Raw genomic sequence first — 25551 nt, 5'->3', positions numbered from 1 at the left:
AGCTTACAATCAAGTGGAGGTAGACTGACACTAAATCAATTACAGATGTGAAGAAGAAATAGAGAATAAAGATATGCACAGAGTTCTTTGCATAGGAGTGAGGACTCAAGTTCTTAGTGGTACAGAAGTGCTTGGTTTGCCAATTGCAGGGGGGATATAAGGTGAGGAGAATCCAAATGAATCAGGGAAGGACTTCGGAAGGAGAAGTGATCTGAGAAGGGCTTTGAAGATTGGGAGAGCAGTGGATGGTCGGGCATGAAGTGGTAGGGGAGATCCAGGTACGGGGGAGGGCATAAGCAAAAGATTGGAGGGATGAGAATGAGGTACAGTGAATAGGTCAGGAGGATCCAAGCACTAAAACCTGGGGTGTAATGGGAGAAGAGAGTGGATAAGTAGGAGGGAGAGAGCCTATCAAGTGTGTTACAGCTGGTGGTGAGGATTTCCTGCCTGATGCAGAGAGGGATGGGCAACTATTGGAGGTTTTGGAAGAGTGGGGAGATGTGCAGAGCGATTTTTCAGAAAAATGATTTGGGCAACAGAGGTGAAATGTGGACTGCAGAGAAGAGAGAACGGAAGCTGGAAGATCAGCAAGGAAGCTGATGTAGGAGTCAAGCCAGGATACGGCAATTGCCTGGACCACCATGGTGGCTTTTGCGATGGGGAGGATGGGGCAGGTCCTGGAAATTCTGTTGAGGAAAAAGCCGACAGGATCTGGTGACAAACTGAACATGGAGGTTGAAACAAAGCAGTCATGTATATTTCCAAAGTTGCAATGGGGAGCCCGTTGTTGGGTAGGGACCGTCTCTATATGTTGCCAACTTGTACTTCCCAAGCGCTTAAGTACAGTGCTCTGCACACAGTAAGCGCTCAATAAATACGATTGATTGATTGGGAGGGAAGATGAATTTAGTTTGGGGCAAATTGAGGTTGGGGGTGCTGGGAATTATCTATGTAGAGGTGTCCTGTTGGCAGGAGAAAAGGAAAGCCTGCAGAGAAGGAGAGAGGCCCCCTGCTCTCAGTCCTCTCCGTCTTCCTCCACTCCAGCAGCAGCAAGAATATTTTTGTATGGGTCAATCACTCCTCAAAAACCTAGGTTATAGCTTCCTATTTCTGCCTGCATCAAATCCAAACTCTTAACATGGCCTGCAAGATTTTCTACCAGCACTACACTTAACTGACTTCTTTCTTGTTACATCACATCTTGAGCTCTCCCACAGGCCCAAAAAAACTTCTCTACTATCCCTCACACATGGTTCTTCCATCTCCAAGGTATATTGTTCATGCCCTTATCTGGCATGGAATCTCTCATCCTTCTTCCACTTGACCGAGGACACCTCTTCCCTCCTTCCCTCTCTTAAAGCTCTACTAATATCCACTTCCTAAATTATCCCCCTCCCCTAGCTCTCCCAAGTACATTGAGTCACAACTCAATAGGCACCCAGTGAATATTTACTTGCCTTTAAAGTATCAAGGGCAGAAAGAGCAGCTTCTAAGGCTGGAATTGCTTCTGCTAGGTCACTCTCACATTCATTCTTCAGGGCCTGAGCTTCTTTGGCTTTGCCTAAAGCTTCCTCTTCATCTACTTTTACAACTTTACTCTTGGCTTCCACTGCTGCGGATTCTTTTTCGATAACCTGAAAAAGGAAATGAATGAAGAGGATTTTTTGAGCACATCACTGAGCCATCATCCCTGGTAAATACAAAAATTTGGTCCTAAAGCTCCCTTTTTTCTACTAAAGGTTCTGTTCCCTAAGGTGAGTCTAAGAATGACAGATTGTCTCTCAGCAATCTTGCCTCAAATGAGTCACTGAACCATTCTAATACTAGTCTCATTTAAGTCATGCAAAGGTAACTTTATGTCGGCAGCTTTGAAATTTAAAAGGAAACCAAGTAAATATGTACTATCACAGGTCAAATCCTTCTTCCCAGGCTATCGCTTTCACACATGAGAAGTGTGGCAGGGGACTGTTTGGAGCAACAGTGACTACGAGCTCTCAGGAAATAGGCTTACTTCCTTACCAAGGAGCAAATGGTGGTTCATTTCCAAGGGAAGCAATGATTGATTACAAGGCTCGCTGGGAACCCTAATTTAAAGTTATAGTGACTGAAGCAGAGAAGATGATACTAATTTAATGGCTAAATTAAAAGAACTTTTCAGTGTTGCTACAGCAATAATCTAGACAAGGAATATTCATGAGAACTCTACCTTCATCATGGTGGCATTCTCCACTTTAGCCTCTTCCAATTTAGGTTGCAACTCAACTAGTTCCAGCTGCATCTCGCCGACCTAGATGGGCATTTTCTCATAAATTTATCATCGTTGTAGCAAGAGTGAATGGTATACAGAGAACGAGAACTAAAACGGTTATAAGAGAGCTGGAGCAGATGGTCTCCTACAGCCCATTTGTTTGTTGGCATTTGTTAAGCGCTTACTATGTGTCAAACAAAGTGCTGGGGTAGGTAGGTGCAAGTTAATTAGGTCAGACCCAATCTCTGTCCCACATGGGGCTCACAGTGGGAGGAAGAACAGGTACTTGAGCCCCATTTTACAGTGGACAAAACTGAGGCACAGAGAAGCTAAGCGACTTGCCCAAGGTCACACAGCAAGCAACTGGCAGAGCTGGGATTAGAACCCAGGTCCTCTGACTCCCAGGCCCAGGCTCTTTCCACTAGGCTATGCTGCTTCCAATATATATATATATATATATACATGTAATCCTACATTTAAATTATAGATGTGTGGCCTACCTTCCCTTGGAAAAATGATTTTTGTTAGGAAAGTGTGTTAGGAGAGTGAGCAAAGCTGGAGATGTCTGAAGAGGGGGTTCGAAGCAAAATGTAAGCCTAGTATCTAAGCTATAGCCACACTCTATTCCTCCACATGTTGACAATGATTAGTAGAGTCGCTTAAATTCAAATGCACGAAAGACCCAAATCTTTTACTCATGATGGGAATCATAAACTTTGCCGCTACTCATTCATAGCTAAACCAAATTCAATAGCTGAATTTAGAGAAGCCACTTTCAGGTTTTCTGTTGTCCTTTGGAGAAGTTTATCTACTCACTTGAGATTCAGCAAAAGCCAATTGATCTAGCCCCTTCATATATCGTTTTTTGGCTTTCATCACAGTATGTCGTTTCTGAGTCAAAAGCTGTTGGAATGCTGCAATGAGTTCAAGGTAAGACGTAGGAGTAACATAGTTATGTCTTCCCAGAACTTGCAAGAATCTATAACAAAGGAAGATAACATTTCTAACTAAATTAATGAACTTCTATATCACCATCACTGGTATATTCATTGAGTGCTTACTATGTGCAGAGCACTGTACTAAGGGAGAGTACAATACTATACACCTGAAATACTATAATGTAACAACCAAAGCTCCAGTATTAAAAGTAGACTTTCAATTCCAGAAACCTTGAAAAAAAATCAGAAATTTTCAGAGAATGGATCCTCTGCAATAATGTGTGTAAAGGGAAAATACGCAGAAAGATACACGTCCAAATGATTACTTAGGGAGGAATAATGTGTGCTCTGCCTAATTCATAAGCATAGGAAAAGAGAAGACGGTAGATGTTCCCCAGAAAATGCCTTGGAGTGGGAGCATTATGTGAAACGTGCAACATAAACAGCTAAAGGAAGAGGAGAGATATCAATACTAATAATTATTTATTTGGTAAGCACTTCCTACGTGCCAAGCACTGTTCTAAGCCCTAGGGTAGGTACAAGGTAAACAGTTGTTCCACATGGGGCTCACAGTCGTAATCTCCATTTTACAGGTGAGGGAACTGAAGCACAGAGAAGTTAAGTTACTTGCCCAAGGTCACACAGCAGATAAATGGTGGAGCGGGGATTAGAACCCATGTCCTTTGACTCCCAAGCCCGTGCTCTTTCCACTAGGCCACGCTGCTTCCTATAATAGTATGTGGTTTGACAGGCACAATCCACCACAACTTCAATTATTTGTAAAAAAATCCCCCTCGAGGTGATCTTGAGTTACGTGCCAATGGACAGCACTATTACTTGAAGCTAATGTGGTTTATTGGCACCGAGATCTGCTATGAATCAGAAGATTTAGGGCCTAATTAAGGTGACCAGATACACCACAGTAAGTGTGACAGTCATGCTTCTTGGGTAACGTCCTACTGCCTTCAAAGCCTCTGGCAGGATCCATTAAGATTCCAATTTTGACAGGGTAGTGGATGCTAGCAATGATGGCCACCACACCTGGAAAGGAACCATTTCCCCAAGATTACCCTTGTGGTCACTACGATGTGGCCAGTACTACACCAGAGATTCCCAGTCCATTCATTTCATTTCTGCAGTCCGCTTCTGCTGCCAATGGCTAAGCCAACAGGTGCACCACAGTCATGCTTCAGAAGGATCCATATCAAAACAGTTACTTAGTAAAGAACGATGCGTGCCCCCCGCCATCATCACTACTGCGATGCAAGTCGTACCCGCCGTTTGTCCAAAGGAAATAGCACAGCTCTGGGAATCAGGTGACCTGGGTTCTAGTCCAACTTTGCCTGCGGGGGCCATTAGTGATGAACACCACCTGAGGCATGCCACACAAGTGGACAGGCCCAGCAGGGATCCTGAAAAAATACCTGGCTAATGCAGGCAGAGAAGACCACGGTGGCTACTAAGGCAACTAGCTGCCTGCTGAGTTTTGGCCCCATGGCAGTGCATCAGCAATGGGGTGCAGTCACTTATGCTGCAATGGGTCCTGCATGTAAAAAAGATTTGCGTGCAATTTGTAAGGTGCTGTGCCCCTGCCCATTTTCTCACTCACTGTACTCCATTCCCCAGCGGGAATATAACTGGTAGGGATAAGGGAGTGCTGCTGGACCCAAAAGGACTATAATCAATACCTTCATTGAGTTTCTCAGTCCACCTATTTCCCCTCACTGTCTCCTCTTGCCCCATCAGCCTCTCCTCCATCCCTACATTGATTAGATTTCTGATCACCTTAGGTATTAGAGTGTACGGTTAGCTCGTCCAAATCCCCCACTGCACCCACTTCCCCCCCAACCCCTGAGGACCTTTCTAATACTTGACAAAAATCCAGACCATTAAGCATGATCTCCCCAAAGTGTCTCCATCTCCCTGACTCCCTCCCACCTCAACATCTACTCTCTCATCCTTCTCGGTTGTCTCTCAAGAGATCTCGTCTGCTTTCAAAACCTACGCCCTCCATCTGTGCCTGCGACTTAATCCCCCCCCTTTCTGTATTCAACAGACCACTGCTCTCCCCATTTTCAAACCCTTTCTGAAATCACATCTCTTCCTGTAAGTCTTTGCTGATTAATTTCTAATCCCCCTGGCTAATATCCACCCTGCTGCCTGTTCAGCCCTTTGTGCCACTTTACGCCTCATGTACTCCAAATCTCCCATAACTCATTTCTATATATCTTAGATATCCTACTACTTAAGAACTAATTCATGCAAATATCTCCTTTTCTTTCTTCCTCTTTTCTGTAACTGATTTTAGTGCCTGTCTCCCCTATTAGAGTTTAAGTTCTCCAAAGGCAGGGATCATGTCGACTATTTCTATTGCACTCTCCCAAGTGCTTCATACCATTCTGTGCACACCGTAGGTGCTCAGCAGATAATCCTGATGGATTTAAATTAATAACATTAATCTAATATTAACCTTGCTGAGAGGGTTGTAGCAGATGTGTGAAAGTGTTTACAGATTGGCACAACTTCCTGACGTTCAATCTGTGTGAGTTCCAGTGTTTCTAAAAAGGTTACAGCGACACGTTCAAGAGCATCTTCAGGCCAGGGCTAAAAACAAACACAGGCAATTTTTAAAAGGCAGCATTGTTCAAGATGCAGATTTACTGGTTAAAATCAAATTATTTTATAGTCTTTTCCTTGGTAAAAGTTCACAATCTTAATTTCAAACGACAATATTGAAGAAGCCAAACATTGAACCATATCTGAGTACAGATAACCTAAAAGAGCACCACCTATAAACTTTTAATAATTTTCCAGGTTTTAATACTTCTTTTTAATTGAGAGTCCATTTTCAACCTAGAAGAAGAAAACCTGTGTCTCTTTCCCTTTTATGGTAAATAATTTCATAACTATCCAAGTCCCATGCAAGGGAAGCAGTGTGGACTAGTGGACAGAGCATGGATCTGGGTGTCAGCGGACCCAGGTTCTAATCTGTTAAGCCACTGTCTGCTGTGCGACCTTGGGTAAGTCACATAACTTCTCTGTGCCCCCACTGTCTCATCTGCACAATGGGGATTCAGTACCTGTTCTCCCTCCTGCTCAAACAATGGGATGTGGGATGTTATTATCTGGTATCTACCCCAGTGCTTTGCAAATAGTAAGGACTTCATTAATACCACAATGATTGTCACTGAGTGACACATTTCTTGAGGGCAGGAACTGTGGCTTTCATTTCTGCTTTACTCTTCCGAGGTCAAGGTGATGTTGGAGCTGATTCTGTTGTGAACAGCTGATGAACCTCACTGTAAGACTCAAGGCTGTGGATCCCAGACTAAGCCCCCTTTTTTTCCTCAGCTCCCCCTCCCCTCCTCATCACCTCAACTTGCTCCCTTTGCTCAATGCCCCCCAGCCCCGCCCCGTTCCACAGCACTTGTGTGTACACATGTACATATCTATAACTCTAATTAATGCCTGTTTACTTGTTTTGATGTGTATCTCCCCTCTTATACACCGTGAGCCCATTGTGGGCAGAGATTGTCTCTCTTGGTTGCTGAATTGTACTTTCCAAGTGCTTAGTACACTGCTCTGCACACAGTAAGTGCTCAATAAATATGATTGAATGAAAACCATTAGTTTCTTTCTGCCCAGAACACCCACTCCCTTCAAATCTGCCAGATCACAGGTCTTCCATCTTCAAAGCCCTTCTGAAATCCCACTTCCCCAGATCAGGCCCTCCCAACTACCACCTCAGCCAGGGCTGGATTCAAGTAGGGACTTGAGGGGCTGTAGCCTCGGGCCTCAAATGATTCACAATTCGGTGCCCAGCTGAGCAACCTACCACCACCAGATGAGCCCCCGACTCCCAGAGAAAGCTTCCAGCAATTGTGGTCATCTCAAATATGTCTTCTTGCCCCCTCACTCCCCGGCCCTTGGCAACTCTGTTCCCTTCCTGTGGCAGCCACAGGGCCCGGTCTAATCCTTGCCCTTTTACCTCGAATATGCCTCCTTCTGGAGTGCCACCCTCCCCTTTGGCATCTCACATTGAGGCGGCTCCCCCTCCCCTCCGGGCACTCTCAACCCACTAGCTGCTGTGCTCATCCTCTCTGGGAAGTACACTCCCAGGCTAGCCGGAGTCGCCACTACCGTGCCACCACATGCTCCCGGGTGAGATGGGACCGAGGGGGCCGGAAGAGCTGGCGCTGGAGGCCTTGCTGCTGGGTGGACTCATTAAAGTGGTGGCCTTCCTGCAGGAGCTGCTTCAGTTACCCCTCAGTTACCACCAAGCCCAGTCGCATTGGATCCCTGAACCATTTGGCCTGGCCAGGGGTCATGGGTTGCTGTTTTATAGCCCCATCTCCTCACCATCACTGCCTTCTACTCCTCCCCACTACCCCATCTCATGTGAGTCCACCTCTTGACAGCGTAGATGGTAATGAGCACTGATTATTGCTGGGGAGATGGCCTGAAGATGTTATTTGAAGCATGACTAAATGACATCACAGGTCATGGGGGGCAGGGGAGGTCCCTCAAAATGGATCATCCCTAAGGCCCATAATGAGATTCATCTGACCTCACTCACAACCACTCATAGCACTTCTGTGCATAGTGATTTAAGCTCTTGCTCCTCTTCTTCCTCCTATTTGTAAATTATTTCTGTGCCTGTGTCCCCCACTACACTGGCATCTCCTTGTGGGCAAGGATCATACCTTCTACTCCCCCAAAAGTTCAGTATAGCGCTCTGCATACACTAGGAACTTGGTAATACAATTAAATGAATGAATGCCTTCATTGGAGGAGAAAATACTTAGTACATCTATATCTAGCTTGGATGGAGAAAGGTGTGTATGTGTATAGTTTTCTTCCATATTCAAAAATGAAGTGATCGGTGGTCACTCAGAAAATAGACCGTTCCCCGACAAGGCTATATATTTCAACCAGCATAAAGAAAGCTAGTTACTTTAAATGCTTTGATATGTTTTCAAAGACTTCTTGGAAAAGATAATCTAGGACTGCTACTAGGTTCAAATAAGATGTCAATAAAATCACAAAAATGATGAATTCCAAATAAAATTTACAAACCTGGAACCAGTCAATGGTACAGCAATTGATGAGGGATGGAAACTGCCTCAGGCGATTACGAAAAGCATCTCCAATGGGGCTAAAGGCTACTACAACATGAAGATTTTCTCTGCAGCGGTTCACAAAGAAAGCAAACAAAGCTAAGGGACTGGGTTCCTCCTGCTTAATGCCAGACTGGAGTATTGGATGAACACCCTAAGAAAATAGGAAAAAAGACCCTCAATTCAACTTGGATTAAACATTTTTGACAATGTGGGTAAACATTTGAATGGGTGTGGCACAGCGGAAGAGTGCTGGGCCCATAACCCAGAGGTCGAAGGATCGAAACCTTCCTCTGCCCATAACCCAGAGGTCGAAGAATCGAAACCTTCCTCTGCTAGGAGAGAATTTATATTTTCCCCCTTCTAGACTGTGAGCCCGTTGCTGGGTAGGGACCGTCTCTATATGTTGCCAACTTGTACTTCCCAAGTGCTTAGTACAGTGCTCTGCACACAGTAAGCACTAAATAAAAACGATTGAATGAATGAATGGGTTACTGAGGGAGCATGTGGAATCACCTTCTCTGAAGATCTTTAACCATAAGTCATGTCTCTGGGATATTTGAGCTGTAGTCCTTCCTAGATGACTTCTAAAAGTACTTCCCTCTCAGTCCTCTGTTTCTATTATTTCCAAGCATTTTAGAATCAAATTTTCCACTTTATAATATCTGGAGCTCAGAATATGGCTCGAGAAACAATTTAACCATCTAGTAAGTGTGCTAAAATAAGTAAAACAAGAAATTTCAGAGGATATATACCTAGAGAGAGTTATAAAGAAAAATCTGTCTACATATACATCTGAGCTAGGCTATGAAGATGAAGCTATTGATGGGGAAATACTATCCATTCTTGTGGGCGTGACTGAACAGATAAATGCACATCCAAATCCATTCCGCGTTGCCTGCACATAGAAAGAGTTCCTTTCTTCCCTTCTGCCTTTGCCAGCTGCAAGACTCCACTGCCATGTGACTTTGAGCAAATCATTTATCAGTTACCTCATCTGTAAAATAGGGATTAAAACCGTGAGCCCCATGTGGGGCACAGACTGTCTTGTATCTACTCCAGTGCTCAGAACAGTGCCTGACATATGGTAAGCATTTAACAAATATCATAATAATTATTACTATTACATAGTAAGCACTTAAAAAATGTCCTCTCCTGTTTCTTTTCCTAACTCGCTGGCTGCTCATTCTCATTCTCTTTTGCAGGCTCCTCTTCTGCCTCCCACCCACTAACTGTGGGAATCTCTCAGAGCTCAGTTCTGGGTCCCCTTCTATTCTCCATTTACACCCACTCCCTCGGAGAACTCATTCACTCCCATGGCTTCTACTACCATCTCTGTGCGGGTGATACCCAAACCTACATCAACAGCCTTGATCTCTCTCCCTCTACGCAGTCTCACATTTCCTCCTGCCTTCAGGACACCTCTATTTGGATGTCCTGACGATACCTCAAACTAAACATGTCATAGTGCCACCCATACATCCTGCCTTCCTCCTGATTTTTCCATCACCGCAGGTGGCACCACCATCCTCCATGTCTCACAAGGCAGTAACCTTGGTGTTACCCTGCAGTCATCTCGTTCATTCAAACCAAATACTCATTAAGTCACTAAATCGTGTCGGTTCAACTTTCACAACATCACTAAAACCTGCCCTTTCATCTCCATCCAAACCACTATCACGTTAACCTATCTTGCCCTGATTAGTGCATTAGCCTTCTTGCTGACCTCCCTGCCTCCTGTCTCCCCCCACAACCAGTCCATACTTCACTTTGCTGTCTGGATCATTTTCCTACAAAACCTTTCAATCCACATTTCCCTACTCCTTAAGAGCCTCCAGTGGTTGCCCAACCACCTCCACATCGAACAGAAACTCCTTACTTTTAAAGCCCTTAATCAGCTTGCCCCCATATACCTTGCCTCACTGCTTTCCTACTACAACCCATCCCGCACACCTTACTCCTCTAATGCCAACCTACTCGCTGTACCTAAATCTCATCTCACTGCTGACCCCCAGCCCACCTCCTGCCTCTGGCCTAGACTTCCCTCCCTCTTCATATCTGACAATGATCACTCTCCCCACCTTCAAAGCCTCATTAAAGCCTCATTTCTAGACTGTTAGCTCGTTGTTGGGTAGGGATTGTCTCTATGTGTTGCTGAATTGTACTTTCCAAGTGCTTAATACAGTGCTCTGCACATAGTAAGTGCTCAATAAATATGATTGAATGAATGAATTAAAGCACATCTCCTGCAAGAAACCTTTCCCAACTAACCCCTCATTTCCTCTTCTTCCACTCCCTTCTGCGTCACTCTTGCACTTGGATTTGCAGCCTTATTCACCCCTCCCTCAGCCCCATAGCACTTAGGTACATATCGGTAATTTATTTATTTATATTAATGTCTGTCTCCCCCTCTATACTGTAAATTCATTTTGGACAGGGAATGTGTTACCAACTCTATTACAGTGTACTCTCCCAAGCGCTTAGTACAGTGCTCTGCATGCAATAGGTACTCAATAAATATGACTGATGGACACAGGCCCTGTACTGCCTTGAGCTCACATTCTAGGTAGGAGAGAGTACGATTTAATCCCCATTTTACAGGTGAGGTTAGTGACACACAGAGACATTAAGTGACTTGCCCAAGGTCACACAGCAGACATGGGGCAGAGCCAGAATTAGAACCCAGGTCCTCTGACTTCTAGTCTCTTTCCTTTCCACTAGGTCACCCTGCTTCCACAAAAATCCAAATTATGAAAATGCTTGTCTAAAGAGGAAGCATCCATTGAAAGATACTCTACCTCCATCACTTCTTGTCTTTCATCTGCAGCAAAAATATTTGGAACTTCTCCGGTATTGAGCACACTATCAATATCCTCTAGGAAAGCTTCTTCTTTAATCTGGGTATCCGTAATTAGAAAAACAGTCTTCATGCCTTTCATACCTGCATTTTTCAGAAGGTGCTGAAAGGACATATTAATTTATAAGTGAACTAACTGTACATATATGTAGTAAATACTTTCAGAATTACACAACTGCTTTTTTTATCGGTGAGAACGTTATAAATTTTGCCTCCTGCAAGATTCTTTAATTAAGTGTAACGAAAAAAAGAAGGGTTGAGCTTCAAAATACTTGCTATTTGTCATATAAATACTAAATCTACTGTACAAGTTTTTCCACTTAACAAACATTCATTTAATAAATACTGCTGGTACTACACTGACACTAATTCTGCCTAAAAAGTACTTCTCACTATCAAAACTGGGGATTTTTTTTTTAAAAATTCATTTAAGCCCTGTAGTTATCAATACTGGACTCAAACAGGGATTGGGAACTTATGGCTCATGAGATGCTGGTGATTTATCTTGATACGAAGTATGGTTCTTAAGCATAAGTGGCCACCGACAGACTCACGTCACTAACTTTGCCTCCACAGCAAAAAGCAATGCAGGAAGCAGATGGGCCACCCCTTTGAGACAGAAAGGAGCTGGGGGGAGAAGGGGCAAGATGGTAGATAAATACGTCTTTCCGGATGGCAGGGTGAACTCAAGCTGCTCTTGTCATCCCCTACACTTGAACTTCACTGCATGCCACCCACTCACAGCAAACAGTGGCTCTGAGGTGGGCCAACCGAGCCAGGAAGGGGAGACCTCTCATCCCCTCTCGCCGGCAGAGACCAAAAGCAATCCTCACTCTGAGTTGTGTGTGCACTAAAGAGCAGTCATCGGCGGGCTAAGTGCCAGGCAAGGAAGTGCTGAGCCAAGAGGAGAGTTCAGCTGCTTTGCCAGGCACCATGACAGTTACTGAGACCCTGGCAAAGGCCAGGTCTAAGAGCAGCTAAGTTAAGTGGCTATAATAATAATAATAATAATAATAATAATAATGTTGGTATTTGTTTAGTGCTTACTATGTGCCAAGCACTGTTCTAAGCGCTGGGGGGGATACAAGGTATACAAGGCTGTAGTGGCAGCAAAGGAAAAGGAAGAACAACTAGATGGAAGTTCAGTTTTCTGTCTCTCCTACCCCATTAACTTTCCTTCTCTCTTTCTCTCTTGTTCTCTGACAAACACCAGCCTTACTAAAAATCTCCAACCCTCTTCACCCAGCCTTTCCTCCTGGCACTAGTGTGGACCGAGGGTTTTCACTGAATTAGCCCCATCAACCCAAATGCAGACTGCTGCCTGCCTCCTTTCCTCCTGGCTCAACAGACATTTGAAACCGGAGGGAAAGAGGGAAGTTGGAGGGTAGAGTCGAAGAGCCAGCTGAAAAGCTGCAGGAGCATCCTGGGTAGGTAGTGATTCCCCTCCACACAGCTGACATGAGAGGGTGTGGATACTCCCTCACTGGGCCTTCAAGGCCGGGGACCAAATCTACGGCTTCTGGGTGTCAACAGCCACCTACACCACTCACCCAGTGGAGGTCCCGTAAGGCTACCTGTTGCTGATTCGCTCCCCCCACCCCTCCTTCCCTCCTCCACCATTCTTCCTACTCTTGCTTACCCTTCTCTTCCTTCTCTACCCTTCCACTCCTCATCTCCCTCTCCCTTTCCTTTCCATTTCTTTCCCATTCCCTTTCCTTTCCGAGTCCATAACCCTTCCCATCTCCACCGGCAATAGTTCTTGCCAAGAACAGGTGTTTCTATGAAGGTGTCATGTGGTACAATGACATCATCATATTGCACCATGCCCAATGTGATGCAATGACATCACAGTTCTCTTGGAGGGCCATAAATTGAGCGGCACTTTGCACACCTACTGCTCAAGGCTTCATTTTGTTTGACTCTCCTGGAAAAGGAGGTTGCCAACCCATGGACCAAAATAAATAACAAAGAGAAGAATATAGAATAATATTCTATGTGTGTGTGTGTGTGTGTATATATATATTTATATCATACTATGTAATGTATAATCTAGCTTTACTGAAACTGAATCTGTTAAATTGGTTCGCTAAAGCTTACTTCTATTTCATTTGTTCCTAACTCAATTTCTCTAGGCTGATCCAATTGTTTGGGTGAAAATTAAATAAATTAGAAACCGGGAAGAAGAGTAAAACTGAAATCCAAAGAGAACTGTTTCTTACAATTATAATACATATTTTACCTTCAAATCCTCTCTCCACTCATTCATACCATAGCTCTTGGAAATTTCTGGCTGGAAAATCTGCATTTTTGCCATAGATGTAGCTAAACGGGTCAATGATTGGCGACCACTTCCTCCAAGTCCAACTAGCAAAGCATTACCCCTTGACTGCTTCAGAATGCGACATATTCGAGACAAATGTTCCAACACATACCTGCCAGGAAAAAACACATCTTTAGGGCAGCTAAAGAGGTAAATTTGAATGTTCTGATTTTCTGAAACAATGGCATCACCATTCATTACTACCTTCAAAAGGAAAAACCCACTGCAGACAGTAGCGAAACATACCTTTAAAATAGTTATGATTGGATAATCTAGAGTAAAACAAATTAATGAGATCATTTTCAATTCACAGTATTCATTCAGTTTAAGAATTCCCAAACCAGATTATAATAGCCAAAAGAAAGTCTCAGCAACTTTTCTATTTCCTGTAATCTTGCCAACATTTCTATAAAACACTACCACCATTTAATCTTAATCACTACCTATTAAATAAAATTTTTATGTATGAGAGAACCACAAATACAATTTCAAATGATTAAAAAATATTTGGTTCAAGTTAATTAATATCAAATGTAAGCACCTAAAAATGACAAGATTCATTCCTGTTTTGTGAGTTTGGTTATATTCATCCAAGCAGCGCTCCACAACATTACTGAACTCCTGAATACTTGGAATTTCAATATAAACTCTTTCATCTCCTTCAAAATCTGGCTCCATGTAGTCACCAAAGAGCAAACTTCTTAAATCCTCTTCCGTCACCTATTATTCACAATTTAGCAAATAACAAAATTAAGAATCTCTCAAAATAACTTAGAGACAATAAATTACAGGAAAAGACCTGCTTCAGAAAACAAACACTTTAAAAATATAAAAGGTCTATTCACCAATTCATCTTAATATGCATCATTTTCAGATAACATAATATAAATATGTGAGGAATGCTCATATAAATTAATAACCATAATAATCTTACCATAACATTTTCAGGAAGCCAAAAGGCAAAAATCAAGAACCAAACATGGAAGTTTTCTAACATCTAATATGGAGGGTGTAGATTTTTAGATCTTTACCTGATTCAACACAATTTCTACCTCCACAAATCATTTTTTAAAAACAAATTAGCTCAAGAAAAATCCCAGTTTTCATTTTCAAAAATTTTGTTGTTTATCTTAACATTTTTATTATCAAAATGGATCTAAGGCCATTTATTAATCCAGCCTATTTTGCCATGATTGACAAGCAGATTTAGTGCATCTGTGCAATTATTAATTATCATAATCTCCATGGTCCTCAATATTATCAACAAGGGCTTTGGAATTAAATCTCTGGATTATTTTATCACATTTAAATGCATCATAAATACATTTTTCTAAGGGATTTCCCTTTTCCCTTTCTGTAAAGAGTCTGGAGTTTCCCTAGGATACCTAACCTTAGTGTGAATGCCATCAGTCTTGTCACTCCAATACAGAGCCCTCACCTTAAAACTGAGATTCTGCTCGACCTTGGAATCTGAATGCCCTAAATTGAGCAAGATTGTCAACATACACTAACAGGTAACTAGATTTCCAAGTGTTTATTTAGTCTTCTGCGACATTTGCAAACACTGGTAAGGAGTCAAGTTTCCAAAGAAACATGTCAATGTTGTTGAATGAGAAGCATCAAAATGAGGAGGATGGATTGATTATCCAATCCATCCCATTGGGAAACAACCCATGAGCCTTGGTGCTGGGACATCAGGGCCAAGAAACTGCACAGAAAAATTGATTATGATGATTATGACAAACTGTGAGCCCCATGTGGGACAGGGACTGTGTCCAACCTGATTTGCTTGTATCCACCACAGATCTAAGTACAGTGCTTCATTCATTCATTCAATCGCATTTATTGAGCGCTTACTGTGTGCAGAGCACTGTACTAAGTGCTTGGGAAGTCCAAGTTGGCAACATTTAGAGACGGTCCCTACCCAACAGCGGGCTCACAGTCTAGAAGGGGGAGACAGAGAACAAAACAAAGCATATTAACAAAATAAAATAAATAGAATATATATGTACAAATAAAATAAATAGAGTAATAGACACCAGTCGTCATCAGCTGGTGAAGCAGCGTGGCTCAGTGGAAAGAGTCCGGGCTTTGGAGTCAGAGGTCATGGGTTCAAATTCCGGCTCCACCACTTGTCAGCTGTGTGACTTTGGGCAAGTCACTTAACTTCTCCGGGCCTCAGTGACCTCATCTGTAAAATGGGGACTAAGATTGTGAGCCCCCCGTGGGACAAACTGATCACCTTCACACATGGTAAGCGCTTAACAAATGACATAATCAGTATTATTATGATGATAGTGGTTTGCACAGTGCTACTCACACTTTTCCTTGCTAGTCATGTTTTGGCTAGGAAACGATGGGGCCATGAATAAATAGGTGGGCAGTGATGCCGCCTAATGCAAAATGCTAGCAAAGTTTCCAGCTTACAGCTGAAGTGACCATGGCATCCTGTTCTACAGCACCATGACTGGGCAGGTGGCTACCTTGGCAGTGATTATAATTTTCACTGCCTGGGACAGCTAGCTATTTTTCAGGATTCCTGCTGGGCTTGTCGACTTTATGGAAAGGCCGAAGTGGCTCTTCGGTTAGAAGCATTCACTGCTGATGGCACTGCAGCAGCCGGAACTAGGACTAGAGTACTAGAGAAGCACCGTGACCTAGTGGATAGAGCACGGGCCTTGGAGCCAGAAGGAGCTGGGTTCTAATCCCAGCTTCACCACTTGTCTTCTGTGTGATCTTGGGCAAGTCATGTAACTTCTCTGGGCCTCAGTTACCTCATCTGCAAAATGTGGATTAAGACTGTGAGCCCCATGTGGGACATGGACTGTGTCCAACCTGATTGGCTTGTATCTATCCCAGTGTTTAGTACACTGCCTGGCCCATAGTAAGCACTTAACAAATGCCATTAAAAAAAAAAAATATCATGATTCCCAAAGCAATCACAATAATAAAACCTAAAAATTTTGTAATTTAAACCTGATAACTACTCTAATAAAATTAGTTTCTTTTTGAAATTTAAAACCATTTACCTAAATATATAAAAATCATAAAATCTGATCATTTCCGAATTGTATGTGTATCCAAAAAATAATCCACAACCTCTAAGTACATAAATGGAGGACAAAAATTTATTCGCTGTAAACATGATTACCCATTTCTCCTTCCCTGCAAAATCTAGGCTTTGATGAAGAAATATCTCAAGTACTTTCCTATGAGGAAAATATTAACATCATATTGCTGTAAACAGGCAAAAAGATAAATTAATAGTGCTTATGTGAAGCATTTGCTACATGAATATACGTAAATTAAATACTTGATTGCTATTTGTCAAAAAAGGGAAAATTTCTACTTACCGGTGCTTTTTCTTTTCTCAAATGTGAAAACACACTATCAAATGATTCTTTGAAATGTTCTTTCAAAACATTTTTGATAGTTCCGAACAACCACGCTCTATCAGTATCATCTACCAGGCGATCATAAAATACTCGATATACTTCATGAACAAACAGACGGATCATGATCTGCTTATTCTTAACAGCTTCCTTTTCGATAAGTAAGCAGCCTAGGATAACTCGTGAAAAATCACGTAAGTTGAACAGGTAGTGAGACTTGGCTGGTGTAGGCAACAGATTTTCCATAGCTTTTTTATATATCTTTATATGAAAAGGAAACAAAAACATAAAGCAACCATTATTATCAATTTCATGATTTGATGTTTAACAAATAAATCATATATAAAATTTGTAAATGCAGTATGCCCTTATAGTTTAAATTTTTTAAAGGTTGCTCCTATTTTAGTATCATGCACCTATGGAGCTTAATAAATACTATTTGATGGTGATGGTTGATACGATAGAAAATATCACAAAATCTGATCCACTTTTCAAATATTCAAGATTGAATATCACAAAGACATTATCTGAAGAACGTTTTCAACTACGTAAAATAGAGTTTTCTGGTGAAAATTCAGCTTGAGGGCACTGAACTACACACTCCAAACCTCAGAATCCTGAAAATTCCAACAGAATTAGCGAGAAGGCTCGAGGAAGTAGTGAATTTTGAGCTAGTCTTAGTTGGTGCTACCCATGGTAACCACTACCTTCCCTCCTGCCACCAAGAGTCCCTGCTCAACTCCAAGCATTCCTAAAACAGGTGTTTTCTTGGGTTTTCTTTCATACCACTCAATTAACATAACTAACTTTCATACCACTCAATTAACAACAGCCAAATGGCAAACTGATTAATACTTATTTTTAAATTGTTTGTAAGTGCAACTTATTTTGAAGTACTTTCTCCTCTTATTCTTAGGCCTCAGAATGGTACATTTCATCTTTTCCCTGTTATCAGGACGAATTTCTTTCATCACTGTGGGGTATAGGTTTACCCAATAAGCATAATGTAAGAACTGCTTAGTTGATTTTAACATAGATATTATCCTTATTTCTTTCAATCAATAAGTCAATCAATCATATTTATTGAGCGCTTACTGTGTGCAGAGCACTGTACTAGGTGCTTGGGAAGTACAAGTTGGCAACGTGTAGAGATGGTCCCTACCCAACAGTGGGCTCACAGTCTAGAAGGGGGAGACAGAGAACAAAACAAAACATATTAACAAAATTAAATGAATAGAATAAATATGTACAAGTAAAATAGAGTAATAAATATGTGCAAACATATATACATATATACAGGTGCTGTGGGGAAGGGAAGGAGGTAAGGCGGGGGGGATGGAGAGGGGGAGGAGGGGAAGAGGAAGGAGGGGGCTCAGTCTGGGGAGGCCTCCTAGAGGAGGTGAGCTCTCAGTAGAGCCTTGAAGGGAGGAAGAGAGCTAGCTTGGCGGATGTGGGGAGGGAGGGCATTCCAGGCCAGGGGGATGACATGGGCCGGGGGTCGACGGCGGGACAGGCGAGAACGAGGCACGGTGAGGAGATTAGCAGCAGAGAAGCGGAGGGTGCGGGCTGGGCTGTAGAAGGAGAGAAGGGAGGTGAGGTAGGAGGGGGTGAGGTGATGGAGAGCCTTGAAGATGAGGGTGAGGAGTTTCTGCCTGATGCGTAGGTTGATTGGTAGTCACTGGAGATTTTTGAGGGTCTGTTTTTCTTCAGTTTTTACACATCTGGTCTGGTTAACTTGTATCTACACCAACACTGAGAAGAGTGCTTGATAGATAGTGAGCACTTAATAAATGGCATAATCATGCTATCCATAGTCCTTCAATATTACATAGCAATTAGTTGCTCACCTCCATAGTCCCACTGACAATTTGGTTTCCAACTGAAAAGTATTGAGCAGTGAATTCACGAGTCCTAAGGTAGAAAGCTATAATGGTTGAAAATATGCGGACCATAGTTTCATCACCAAAAGCATTTATGGAGCACACGTTGAAATGACGGATAAAGCGAGGAGAGATTGGATTCCTCCCACCACCTGGAGGGCCCATTGCAGCAATCAGTTGTACATCAACCAATGAAATTTTCGATGTGTCCTTTAGGTCATACCTTCAAATTTAAAAATTTAAGAATCACTTAATTACAAATCTAAGGAGACAGTACTATTGACAACTCTAGATAGGCAGAGTGTTTTTTGCTGAAGTTCACAGTGCTAAAAATGAATAAAAAGGAAATTAATTGCCTTTAAATAAAACCACTTTTCATGAACCAATTGATCTATGAAGCAATTTTAAAATAACACTATTTGCAATGATTTATACTTATTAGGCCTGTATATAATAAACAGCAGTACCTTGAATGGTAGTTTAAATAAAGTCAACATCATGAGTTACCACTGAAATACTACCCCTCAAACTTCAGCATTTGTTGAATAGTTACCAATTTCCACAGTCAATAAACTGCCTTAATAATTCAATAGGAGGCTGAGCTCCATATTTCTCCAATGCTGGCATGCTCATGTCATCTATAAAGATTATGCACTTCTTTCCCATAGGAGGTCCAAATATTCCTTTGCGCCTTTTGTCCAACTTTGCCATAATAATATTCTAAAATACAGAATGGATAAATGAACAATACATCATATTTACTGGTCATGTTAATAATGAGAGGAATGCATATAGTCTCCCTGCCCCTTCTTAGTCATGTCCAATTTCCTCGTATCCACCCCAGCACTTAGTATAGTGCCTGGCACATAGTAACTGCTTAACAAATATCACTATTATTATTATGTCACCTCAATATTTATCTCTTTATCATTGTTGATTAATGTATTCAGTTGTTTATCACTTGAATCTATTCTTTCATTCTTTTATCTCTTGCATATTCTGTGATTTATGTATTCATTTCTCCCCCATTAAATTTGCTGCCCTGGAAAATACACACATACACCTGCCCTCCGAAAACACACACACACTCAATATCTCTCTCTCTCTCTCTCTCTTCCCCCCTCCTCCCCGCTAGACTGTAAGCTCCTTCTGGGTAGGAAATGTGACTATAAACTCTGTGACATTGTACTCTCCCAAGTAATACAGTGCTCTGCACATAGTAAGAGCTCAATAAATACCATTGATTCATTCATTCATTCATATTTATTGAGCACTTACTGTGTGCAGAGCAATGTAAAGTATTCAAGCTCACATGAAAGCATTCATCCATATCTTGCTCCAAACATATACTCACATCCATATACATGCACACACACATGCACACACACACGCACCCCACACTTACTCACATATTCATTCATCACATATATGTATCCACAATCATATACCCACAACTCCTTCACCAGTTATGTTGATCTACTCCATCTCTTCCAAATATAAAAATCTACCAGGATCCCAAGAAATAAACAAACTGAGGGATTTTTAAGGGGGGGAGGAGTGATGGTGGCCTGGACAAATTGATTATATTATTTTTGTTGAAAATCAGGATACTGGGATACCATCCCGTCTACTTACTCTGCACTTATCCCTTAGCAACCGTTGGGCTTAAGAGGAAGAAAAGGGGTAAGTGGGCAAAGTGTGGAGTTAAGCCCTCCAGAATTTTGGGACATACATGCTACTAGTCCCAGAGCCAAGCTATTGGCTCCACTTCTTGTCCAGCTGCCAGCAAAATGTAGCTCCCAGCCTGGCCGCGGTGCCTGTAGGGTTTCTCATGCCTTCATCAGGCTCCAGGGATCCTCAGAGGTTTCTCTCACCACCAACCACAAGCCTAGTGAAGATGAGCCATGCACCTCTGCCTTACCTTCAGATGCCCAGATCAGAGCCACAGTCACTGCCACCATCACCCAAACAACCACCATTTTGACTCAGGTGGACTATCTTGGCTTGGCTGGCTACAGCACACATGGCAGCAAAGGAAGCAGAAGAAGGGAAATACCTTCTCCCTTTCCCCATCTCCTCTTCCTCAATCAATCAAGTAATCAATAGCACTTATTAAGGACCTATTCTGTGCACAACACTATATTAAGCACTTGGAAGAATTCAATCGAGTTAGTATATGTGATCCCTGCCCTCGAGGAGCTTACCATCTAGCAGAGGATACAGACACTAAAATAAATTATAGATTGAAAGAAATAAAAGAAGATAGAGATAGATACATAAGTGCCATGGAGAGCCGTGAGCCCCTAAGTGCTTAAGGTGGTATGAAAGTGCAGAAATGGCAGGTGGGGACATTAGAAAGCAATCAAGAAAGGCCTCCTGGAGAAAATGAGACTTCAAAAAGGCCTCTGAAGATGGGGAAATCCGTGGTCTAACAGGTGTGAAGGGTCCTTCTCCTCTTCCCCTTCCTCTTCTATTTATATTTCCCCCCTTCACCACAGTCCCTCATAACCCCACCCTCTCAGGGCTTCACTACAATTCACCCTATTACTCAGAATGAAAATTTGGCCTCTTTGGTATGCATTGAGTGGGCTCTAGCATGAACACGGAAGTCCACATCTTTTAAATGAGCAAGAGTAACTGGAAGTTGATACAAGATAGGCAGGCTGGTTTTAGCTGTGACTGTAATTCCACAGTATTTGGTTACTTTTTCAAAACTGCCTAAGGACAGCCTTTCCCAACTAAACCAGGTGGCATGATCAATTAAGCTAAACACTGAAGAATAGTGGAGGCCCTCAGAAAGAACAAAGGATTAACAACTTTGACAACCACTATTTTACTTGGTTTAAACAAACCTGGATCTGATTGGCACTGGTCCGTGCTGAGAAATTAACGAAAAATGGAAAATACAGGTTCTTTTCCAAGTGATTCATCAGTTTATCCTTCACATAAACAGATTTTCCTGTACCAGTTGGTCCCACAAAAAGCAGCGGCCTTTATAAAAACAATACAAGAAAAAAATCATTCAGAAGGGAAAATACAAGGAACAAAACCCTACAATTTAATTGAGGCTGGAGACCAATGCTTTGCAAACTGCTCAAGTGCAGTAAATGTATCCTATATTTTTTTTAATTAAACCAACAATTTACTTTAGAAGTGATGGATCAGATTAGTAATTAATGTACTTACAATAGGTTTGGGTAGAATTAATTCAAATGGTATTCTTAATCATACTCTGCAACTAACTTTAAGAAAGGAAAGTAGATTTTCAAAAAACATTGAAGGAAACTGGTACCAGACCAATCAATCAATCGTATTTATTAAGCACTTACTGTGTGCAGAACACTGTATTAAGCTCTTGGGAGAGTACAATATAACAGACATGTTCCCTGCTCATGATGAGCTTACGGTCTAGAGGATCTTACAGATATAACAATTTGGAAATATACATATATAAACACACACACACACACACATATATATATATATTAATTATAATGCAGCAATTTAGAATCCATGCTTCTAACAAAATTCCTTACTTCTCATAGGTAATACATAAGTCCATCAGATAGGTATATCGAATTGTATCCATTGTAGGTACTATGATGTCCTGAATCTTGACCTTACGACTAAAGTCGGTACCTTCAATGAATTCATTCCAATGGACCCAGCGGCCTCGATTTTTCAACTGGGAAAACAGAGATTCCAAACATTGTTATAGCCATGAATGTCACAGATTTTAAAAGTTTTCTTAATCACTCCTCTTTTTGTTCTTGTGTTTGGAGATTTTATCTTAATGATCTTTCATGCTTTCCATTTTCCTTCTTACTTTAGGATATGCAGAATAACTTTTGATGACCCTGAGTTCAATGCCCGATGAAACTTTACTGTAATTTGATATTTTTGTCACCAACTATTCCTAATTTTACCCTCCACTCAACCTTCAATTTCTTCCCCATCAGCCTCCTGCTTGTGTAAATTTAACTACAAAAAGTCCAGTGGGAAAACCCAGCCACTCCCAATCTTGCTTCAAATTTCTTACATTTTGAAGATCGCTAAATGGTTTTCTAACAAAAACAAATTTCAGCAACTCAGAATATATGCATCTATTATAAGCAATTATTTGATCACAGTATCTAAATATTTCTGCATGTTTCGACAGAGAAACTAGCCTTTGTGATACTTATTTCATAAGCAATGTCCCCATTTTACAGATGGTCACTGAAACAAAAATAACCTAAGCTCATTTAGTAAAACAACAATGGATCTAGGAACAGAGCCTAGGCATCACAACGCCTAGAATCCAATGATGAGAAATAGCAGCTACATTCCTACCTCATACATATAGTCGTAGACCAAGCCTTTCTCTTCAAATTTGCATTCCCATCTACCCACAGCAGCTGGCACCGGGTGGTTTTTATTCTTTCCCATGATAATTTCTCTCAAAAAGGAATCAAAAAGGACTCGACCATTTGTATCACAGCTTCCACCAATGGACCAAATCAAGGAAAAGATAAAGCCAGCCTGTGATGATAGGGTTTAAAGTAACCGTTAAAAAAAATTCACCACTGTCATTTTCTAAGGTTTTATTACCATCCTATTGAAGAGTTGCATTTATACTTCTTAAAGTAAAGAAAATAAATGGTCAGGCAAAATTGTAATATCGTCAAATATTCCAAAGAGAATGTCTCTCTGGCCCTATTTTCTGTCTCTTGGTACACCTCTGTGACTCTCTTGCTGTGAACTTTGGCTTGCTTTCCTTACCTTTGGAAGCCCAAGTTCATTTCCACGTTCAAAATAAAATTGTCACCTATCATTACAGCTACTGTCAGCTGAGAAGAGGAAATCAACTGACATGAAACTACAACAGTTTGAAAGAACTACACAACAGGATAATGAACAAGGATACTCTAAACAATGCTGGGATGTGCAGGTGGACAGGTGAGGGATACAGAGGATGAAGTAGAGAGGAAAGGACAAGACACTAAAAGGTCAAGTACAGTGAGAAGATGAGAGACTATTAGAATATGATTAAAGAATTTAAAGAATGTGTTAAGGCCATATTCTCAAATATGTCAATATAGTATTTATTATAAATAGGAACCTGTGAGGATAGTATACCTTAAAGAAATTAACCTATGTGAGCCAGCAGAAGCAGGACTGAGCAAGCAAGCTCCTTTTTATGTAATTAAAAGAAATAAACTAGCTAATCTTTTCATAATAAAAACATACAGTGATTTGATTGATTCAAAAGTAGGGACTGGATTTTCCCAAATTCAACACCATTTCTGAATGCTAATTTTTTAAAATAATTACAGTTAACCCCCCCCAAAAAAAAACTCTAAAAATTTTGTGGGGCTTTCTTGGCACTTTCATTATCAAAACAGACAAGTATATTTTTGAATCTATCTTAATTTTTCCACAGTTGATTTAAGTGAATTTAATAAAACAAGTATTAATTGTCCATATTTCCATTTTGTTAATAGGACTTAAGTGTATTTGGGAAAACCTTACCTGGAAAGTTTGGTCATTTTAAAATAGGGTAGCCACCCAGACACATGTAACATCATACACGTTATGCCGAACACGTAGCATGACACAATGATGCCAAAGGCACCATTTTTCTGGAAGTCCAAGTCTTCCCAATCCTAGAACATTTCTCTGGGAAGACCCCTAACCCTCCTATAACTTTTTCCAGGGAGTTCCAATCAGGGGAAGGGACATGAGTAAGGGGTCAGCAGTAGAGGGGAGGCAAATGAAGCACAGTGAGTAGGTTAGCGTGAGAAGAATAAAGAACGTGAGCCGGGCTGTAGTGGGAGAAGAGTGTAGATAAATAAGAGGAAGAGAGCTGATGGAGTGAAAACCATGGAGGGTAGACTAGTGGGGAAACCGGGGAACTGCTGACAAAAGTTTGTCATTTTCTCATTACAGATGGCCAGTGAAACGTCCTTCTCTACTAAGGGCTTCCAAGGGAACCCTGGGAATTACAGGTCTGGATAACTGGAATTAGAGGGAATATCTTGTCATGGGTGGAAAATGGTTTAAAAGACAGGAAACAAAAGGCAGAGATTCAGAATGAACTGCAGATACTGAGGCAGCCCCTTGGGGATTGGTGCAAGACCAGCTTTATTTAATGCATCCATAAATGATCTGGAAGTGGGAGTTCTCTCCAATTTTGCAGGTGATGCCAAGCTATCTCACATGATGAAACTCCATGAGAATGGGGATAAACTAACAAGAAGACTTAATAAAGCTGAGGAAGTGCAGAAAAGTGGCAGATGAGCTTCGATATGAGCAAATGTAAAATAATGCATGGTGAGGGGCTCAGTTATCAGTCACAACTTAGGAAAGAGATCTTAGACACACTGTTGACTGTTGCCGCCAAGAATAAACTCATTACATGGCAGCAGTTGACAAGGCCAAAAAAGGGGCTAGAAAACACTAAAAAAAGGGCATGTTTTACCTGTCCTCTGATATAGTGGCTAGAATACTGTGTGAAGTTCATGTGCTGCATCTTAGAAAACACACGATTGAAACAGGTTCAGAGGAGGACCATCGAGATAATCTAAGGGATATCACAGCTTCCGCAGGCACAGAGTAGATTAGTATTTTCTGACTGCAATGATGAAGGCTGAGGGGGCACATTATTGAGATTTACAAAATAAGGAAAAGGGTGGATAGAATGACGATGATGGCATTTGTTCGCTGCATACTATGTGCCAACCACCGTACTAAGTGCTGAGATAAAAACAGTTCCTGTCCCAGTGGATATGCCATTATTGCTTGTCAAATCCCTCAACCC

The 25551-nt window shown here is 41.6% G+C and overlaps 1 protein-coding gene across 1 annotated transcript in view; it reads right to left on the bottom strand.

Annotated features, from left to right (window-relative positions):
* The window catches only part of DNAH12 (dynein axonemal heavy chain 12), a 139613-nt gene that overhangs the window by 50202 nt on the left and 63860 nt on the right, over positions 1-25551 (bottom strand). Inside the window, exons 36-49 of the mRNA XM_038772261.1 lie at positions 23085-23273; positions 22289-22437; positions 21605-21743; positions 19306-19472; positions 18720-18975; positions 16834-17133; positions 14022-14200; positions 13400-13592; positions 11102-11263; positions 8263-8457; positions 5657-5790; positions 3065-3227; positions 2207-2287; positions 1458-1634 (exon numbers count right to left, since the gene is read on the bottom strand). Of these exons, the coding sequence (XP_038628189.1) occupies positions 1458-1634; positions 2207-2287; positions 3065-3227; positions 5657-5790; positions 8263-8457; positions 11102-11263; positions 13400-13592; positions 14022-14200; positions 16834-17133; positions 18720-18975; positions 19306-19472; positions 21605-21743; positions 22289-22437; positions 23085-23273 (2484 nt within the window). The remainder of the gene's footprint in view (positions 1-1457; positions 1635-2206; positions 2288-3064; positions 3228-5656; positions 5791-8262; positions 8458-11101; positions 11264-13399; positions 13593-14021; positions 14201-16833; positions 17134-18719; positions 18976-19305; positions 19473-21604; positions 21744-22288; positions 22438-23084; positions 23274-25551) is intronic.

The sequence above is a fragment of the Tachyglossus aculeatus genome, chromosome X1 (genome assembly GCF_015852505.1).
Source record: "Tachyglossus aculeatus isolate mTacAcu1 chromosome X1, mTacAcu1.pri, whole genome shotgun sequence".
NCBI lineage: Eukaryota > Metazoa > Chordata > Mammalia > Monotremata > Tachyglossidae > Tachyglossus > Tachyglossus aculeatus.
Note: the sequence above shows the minus strand (reverse complement) of the source record. Positions and strands in the feature narration are given on the sequence as shown.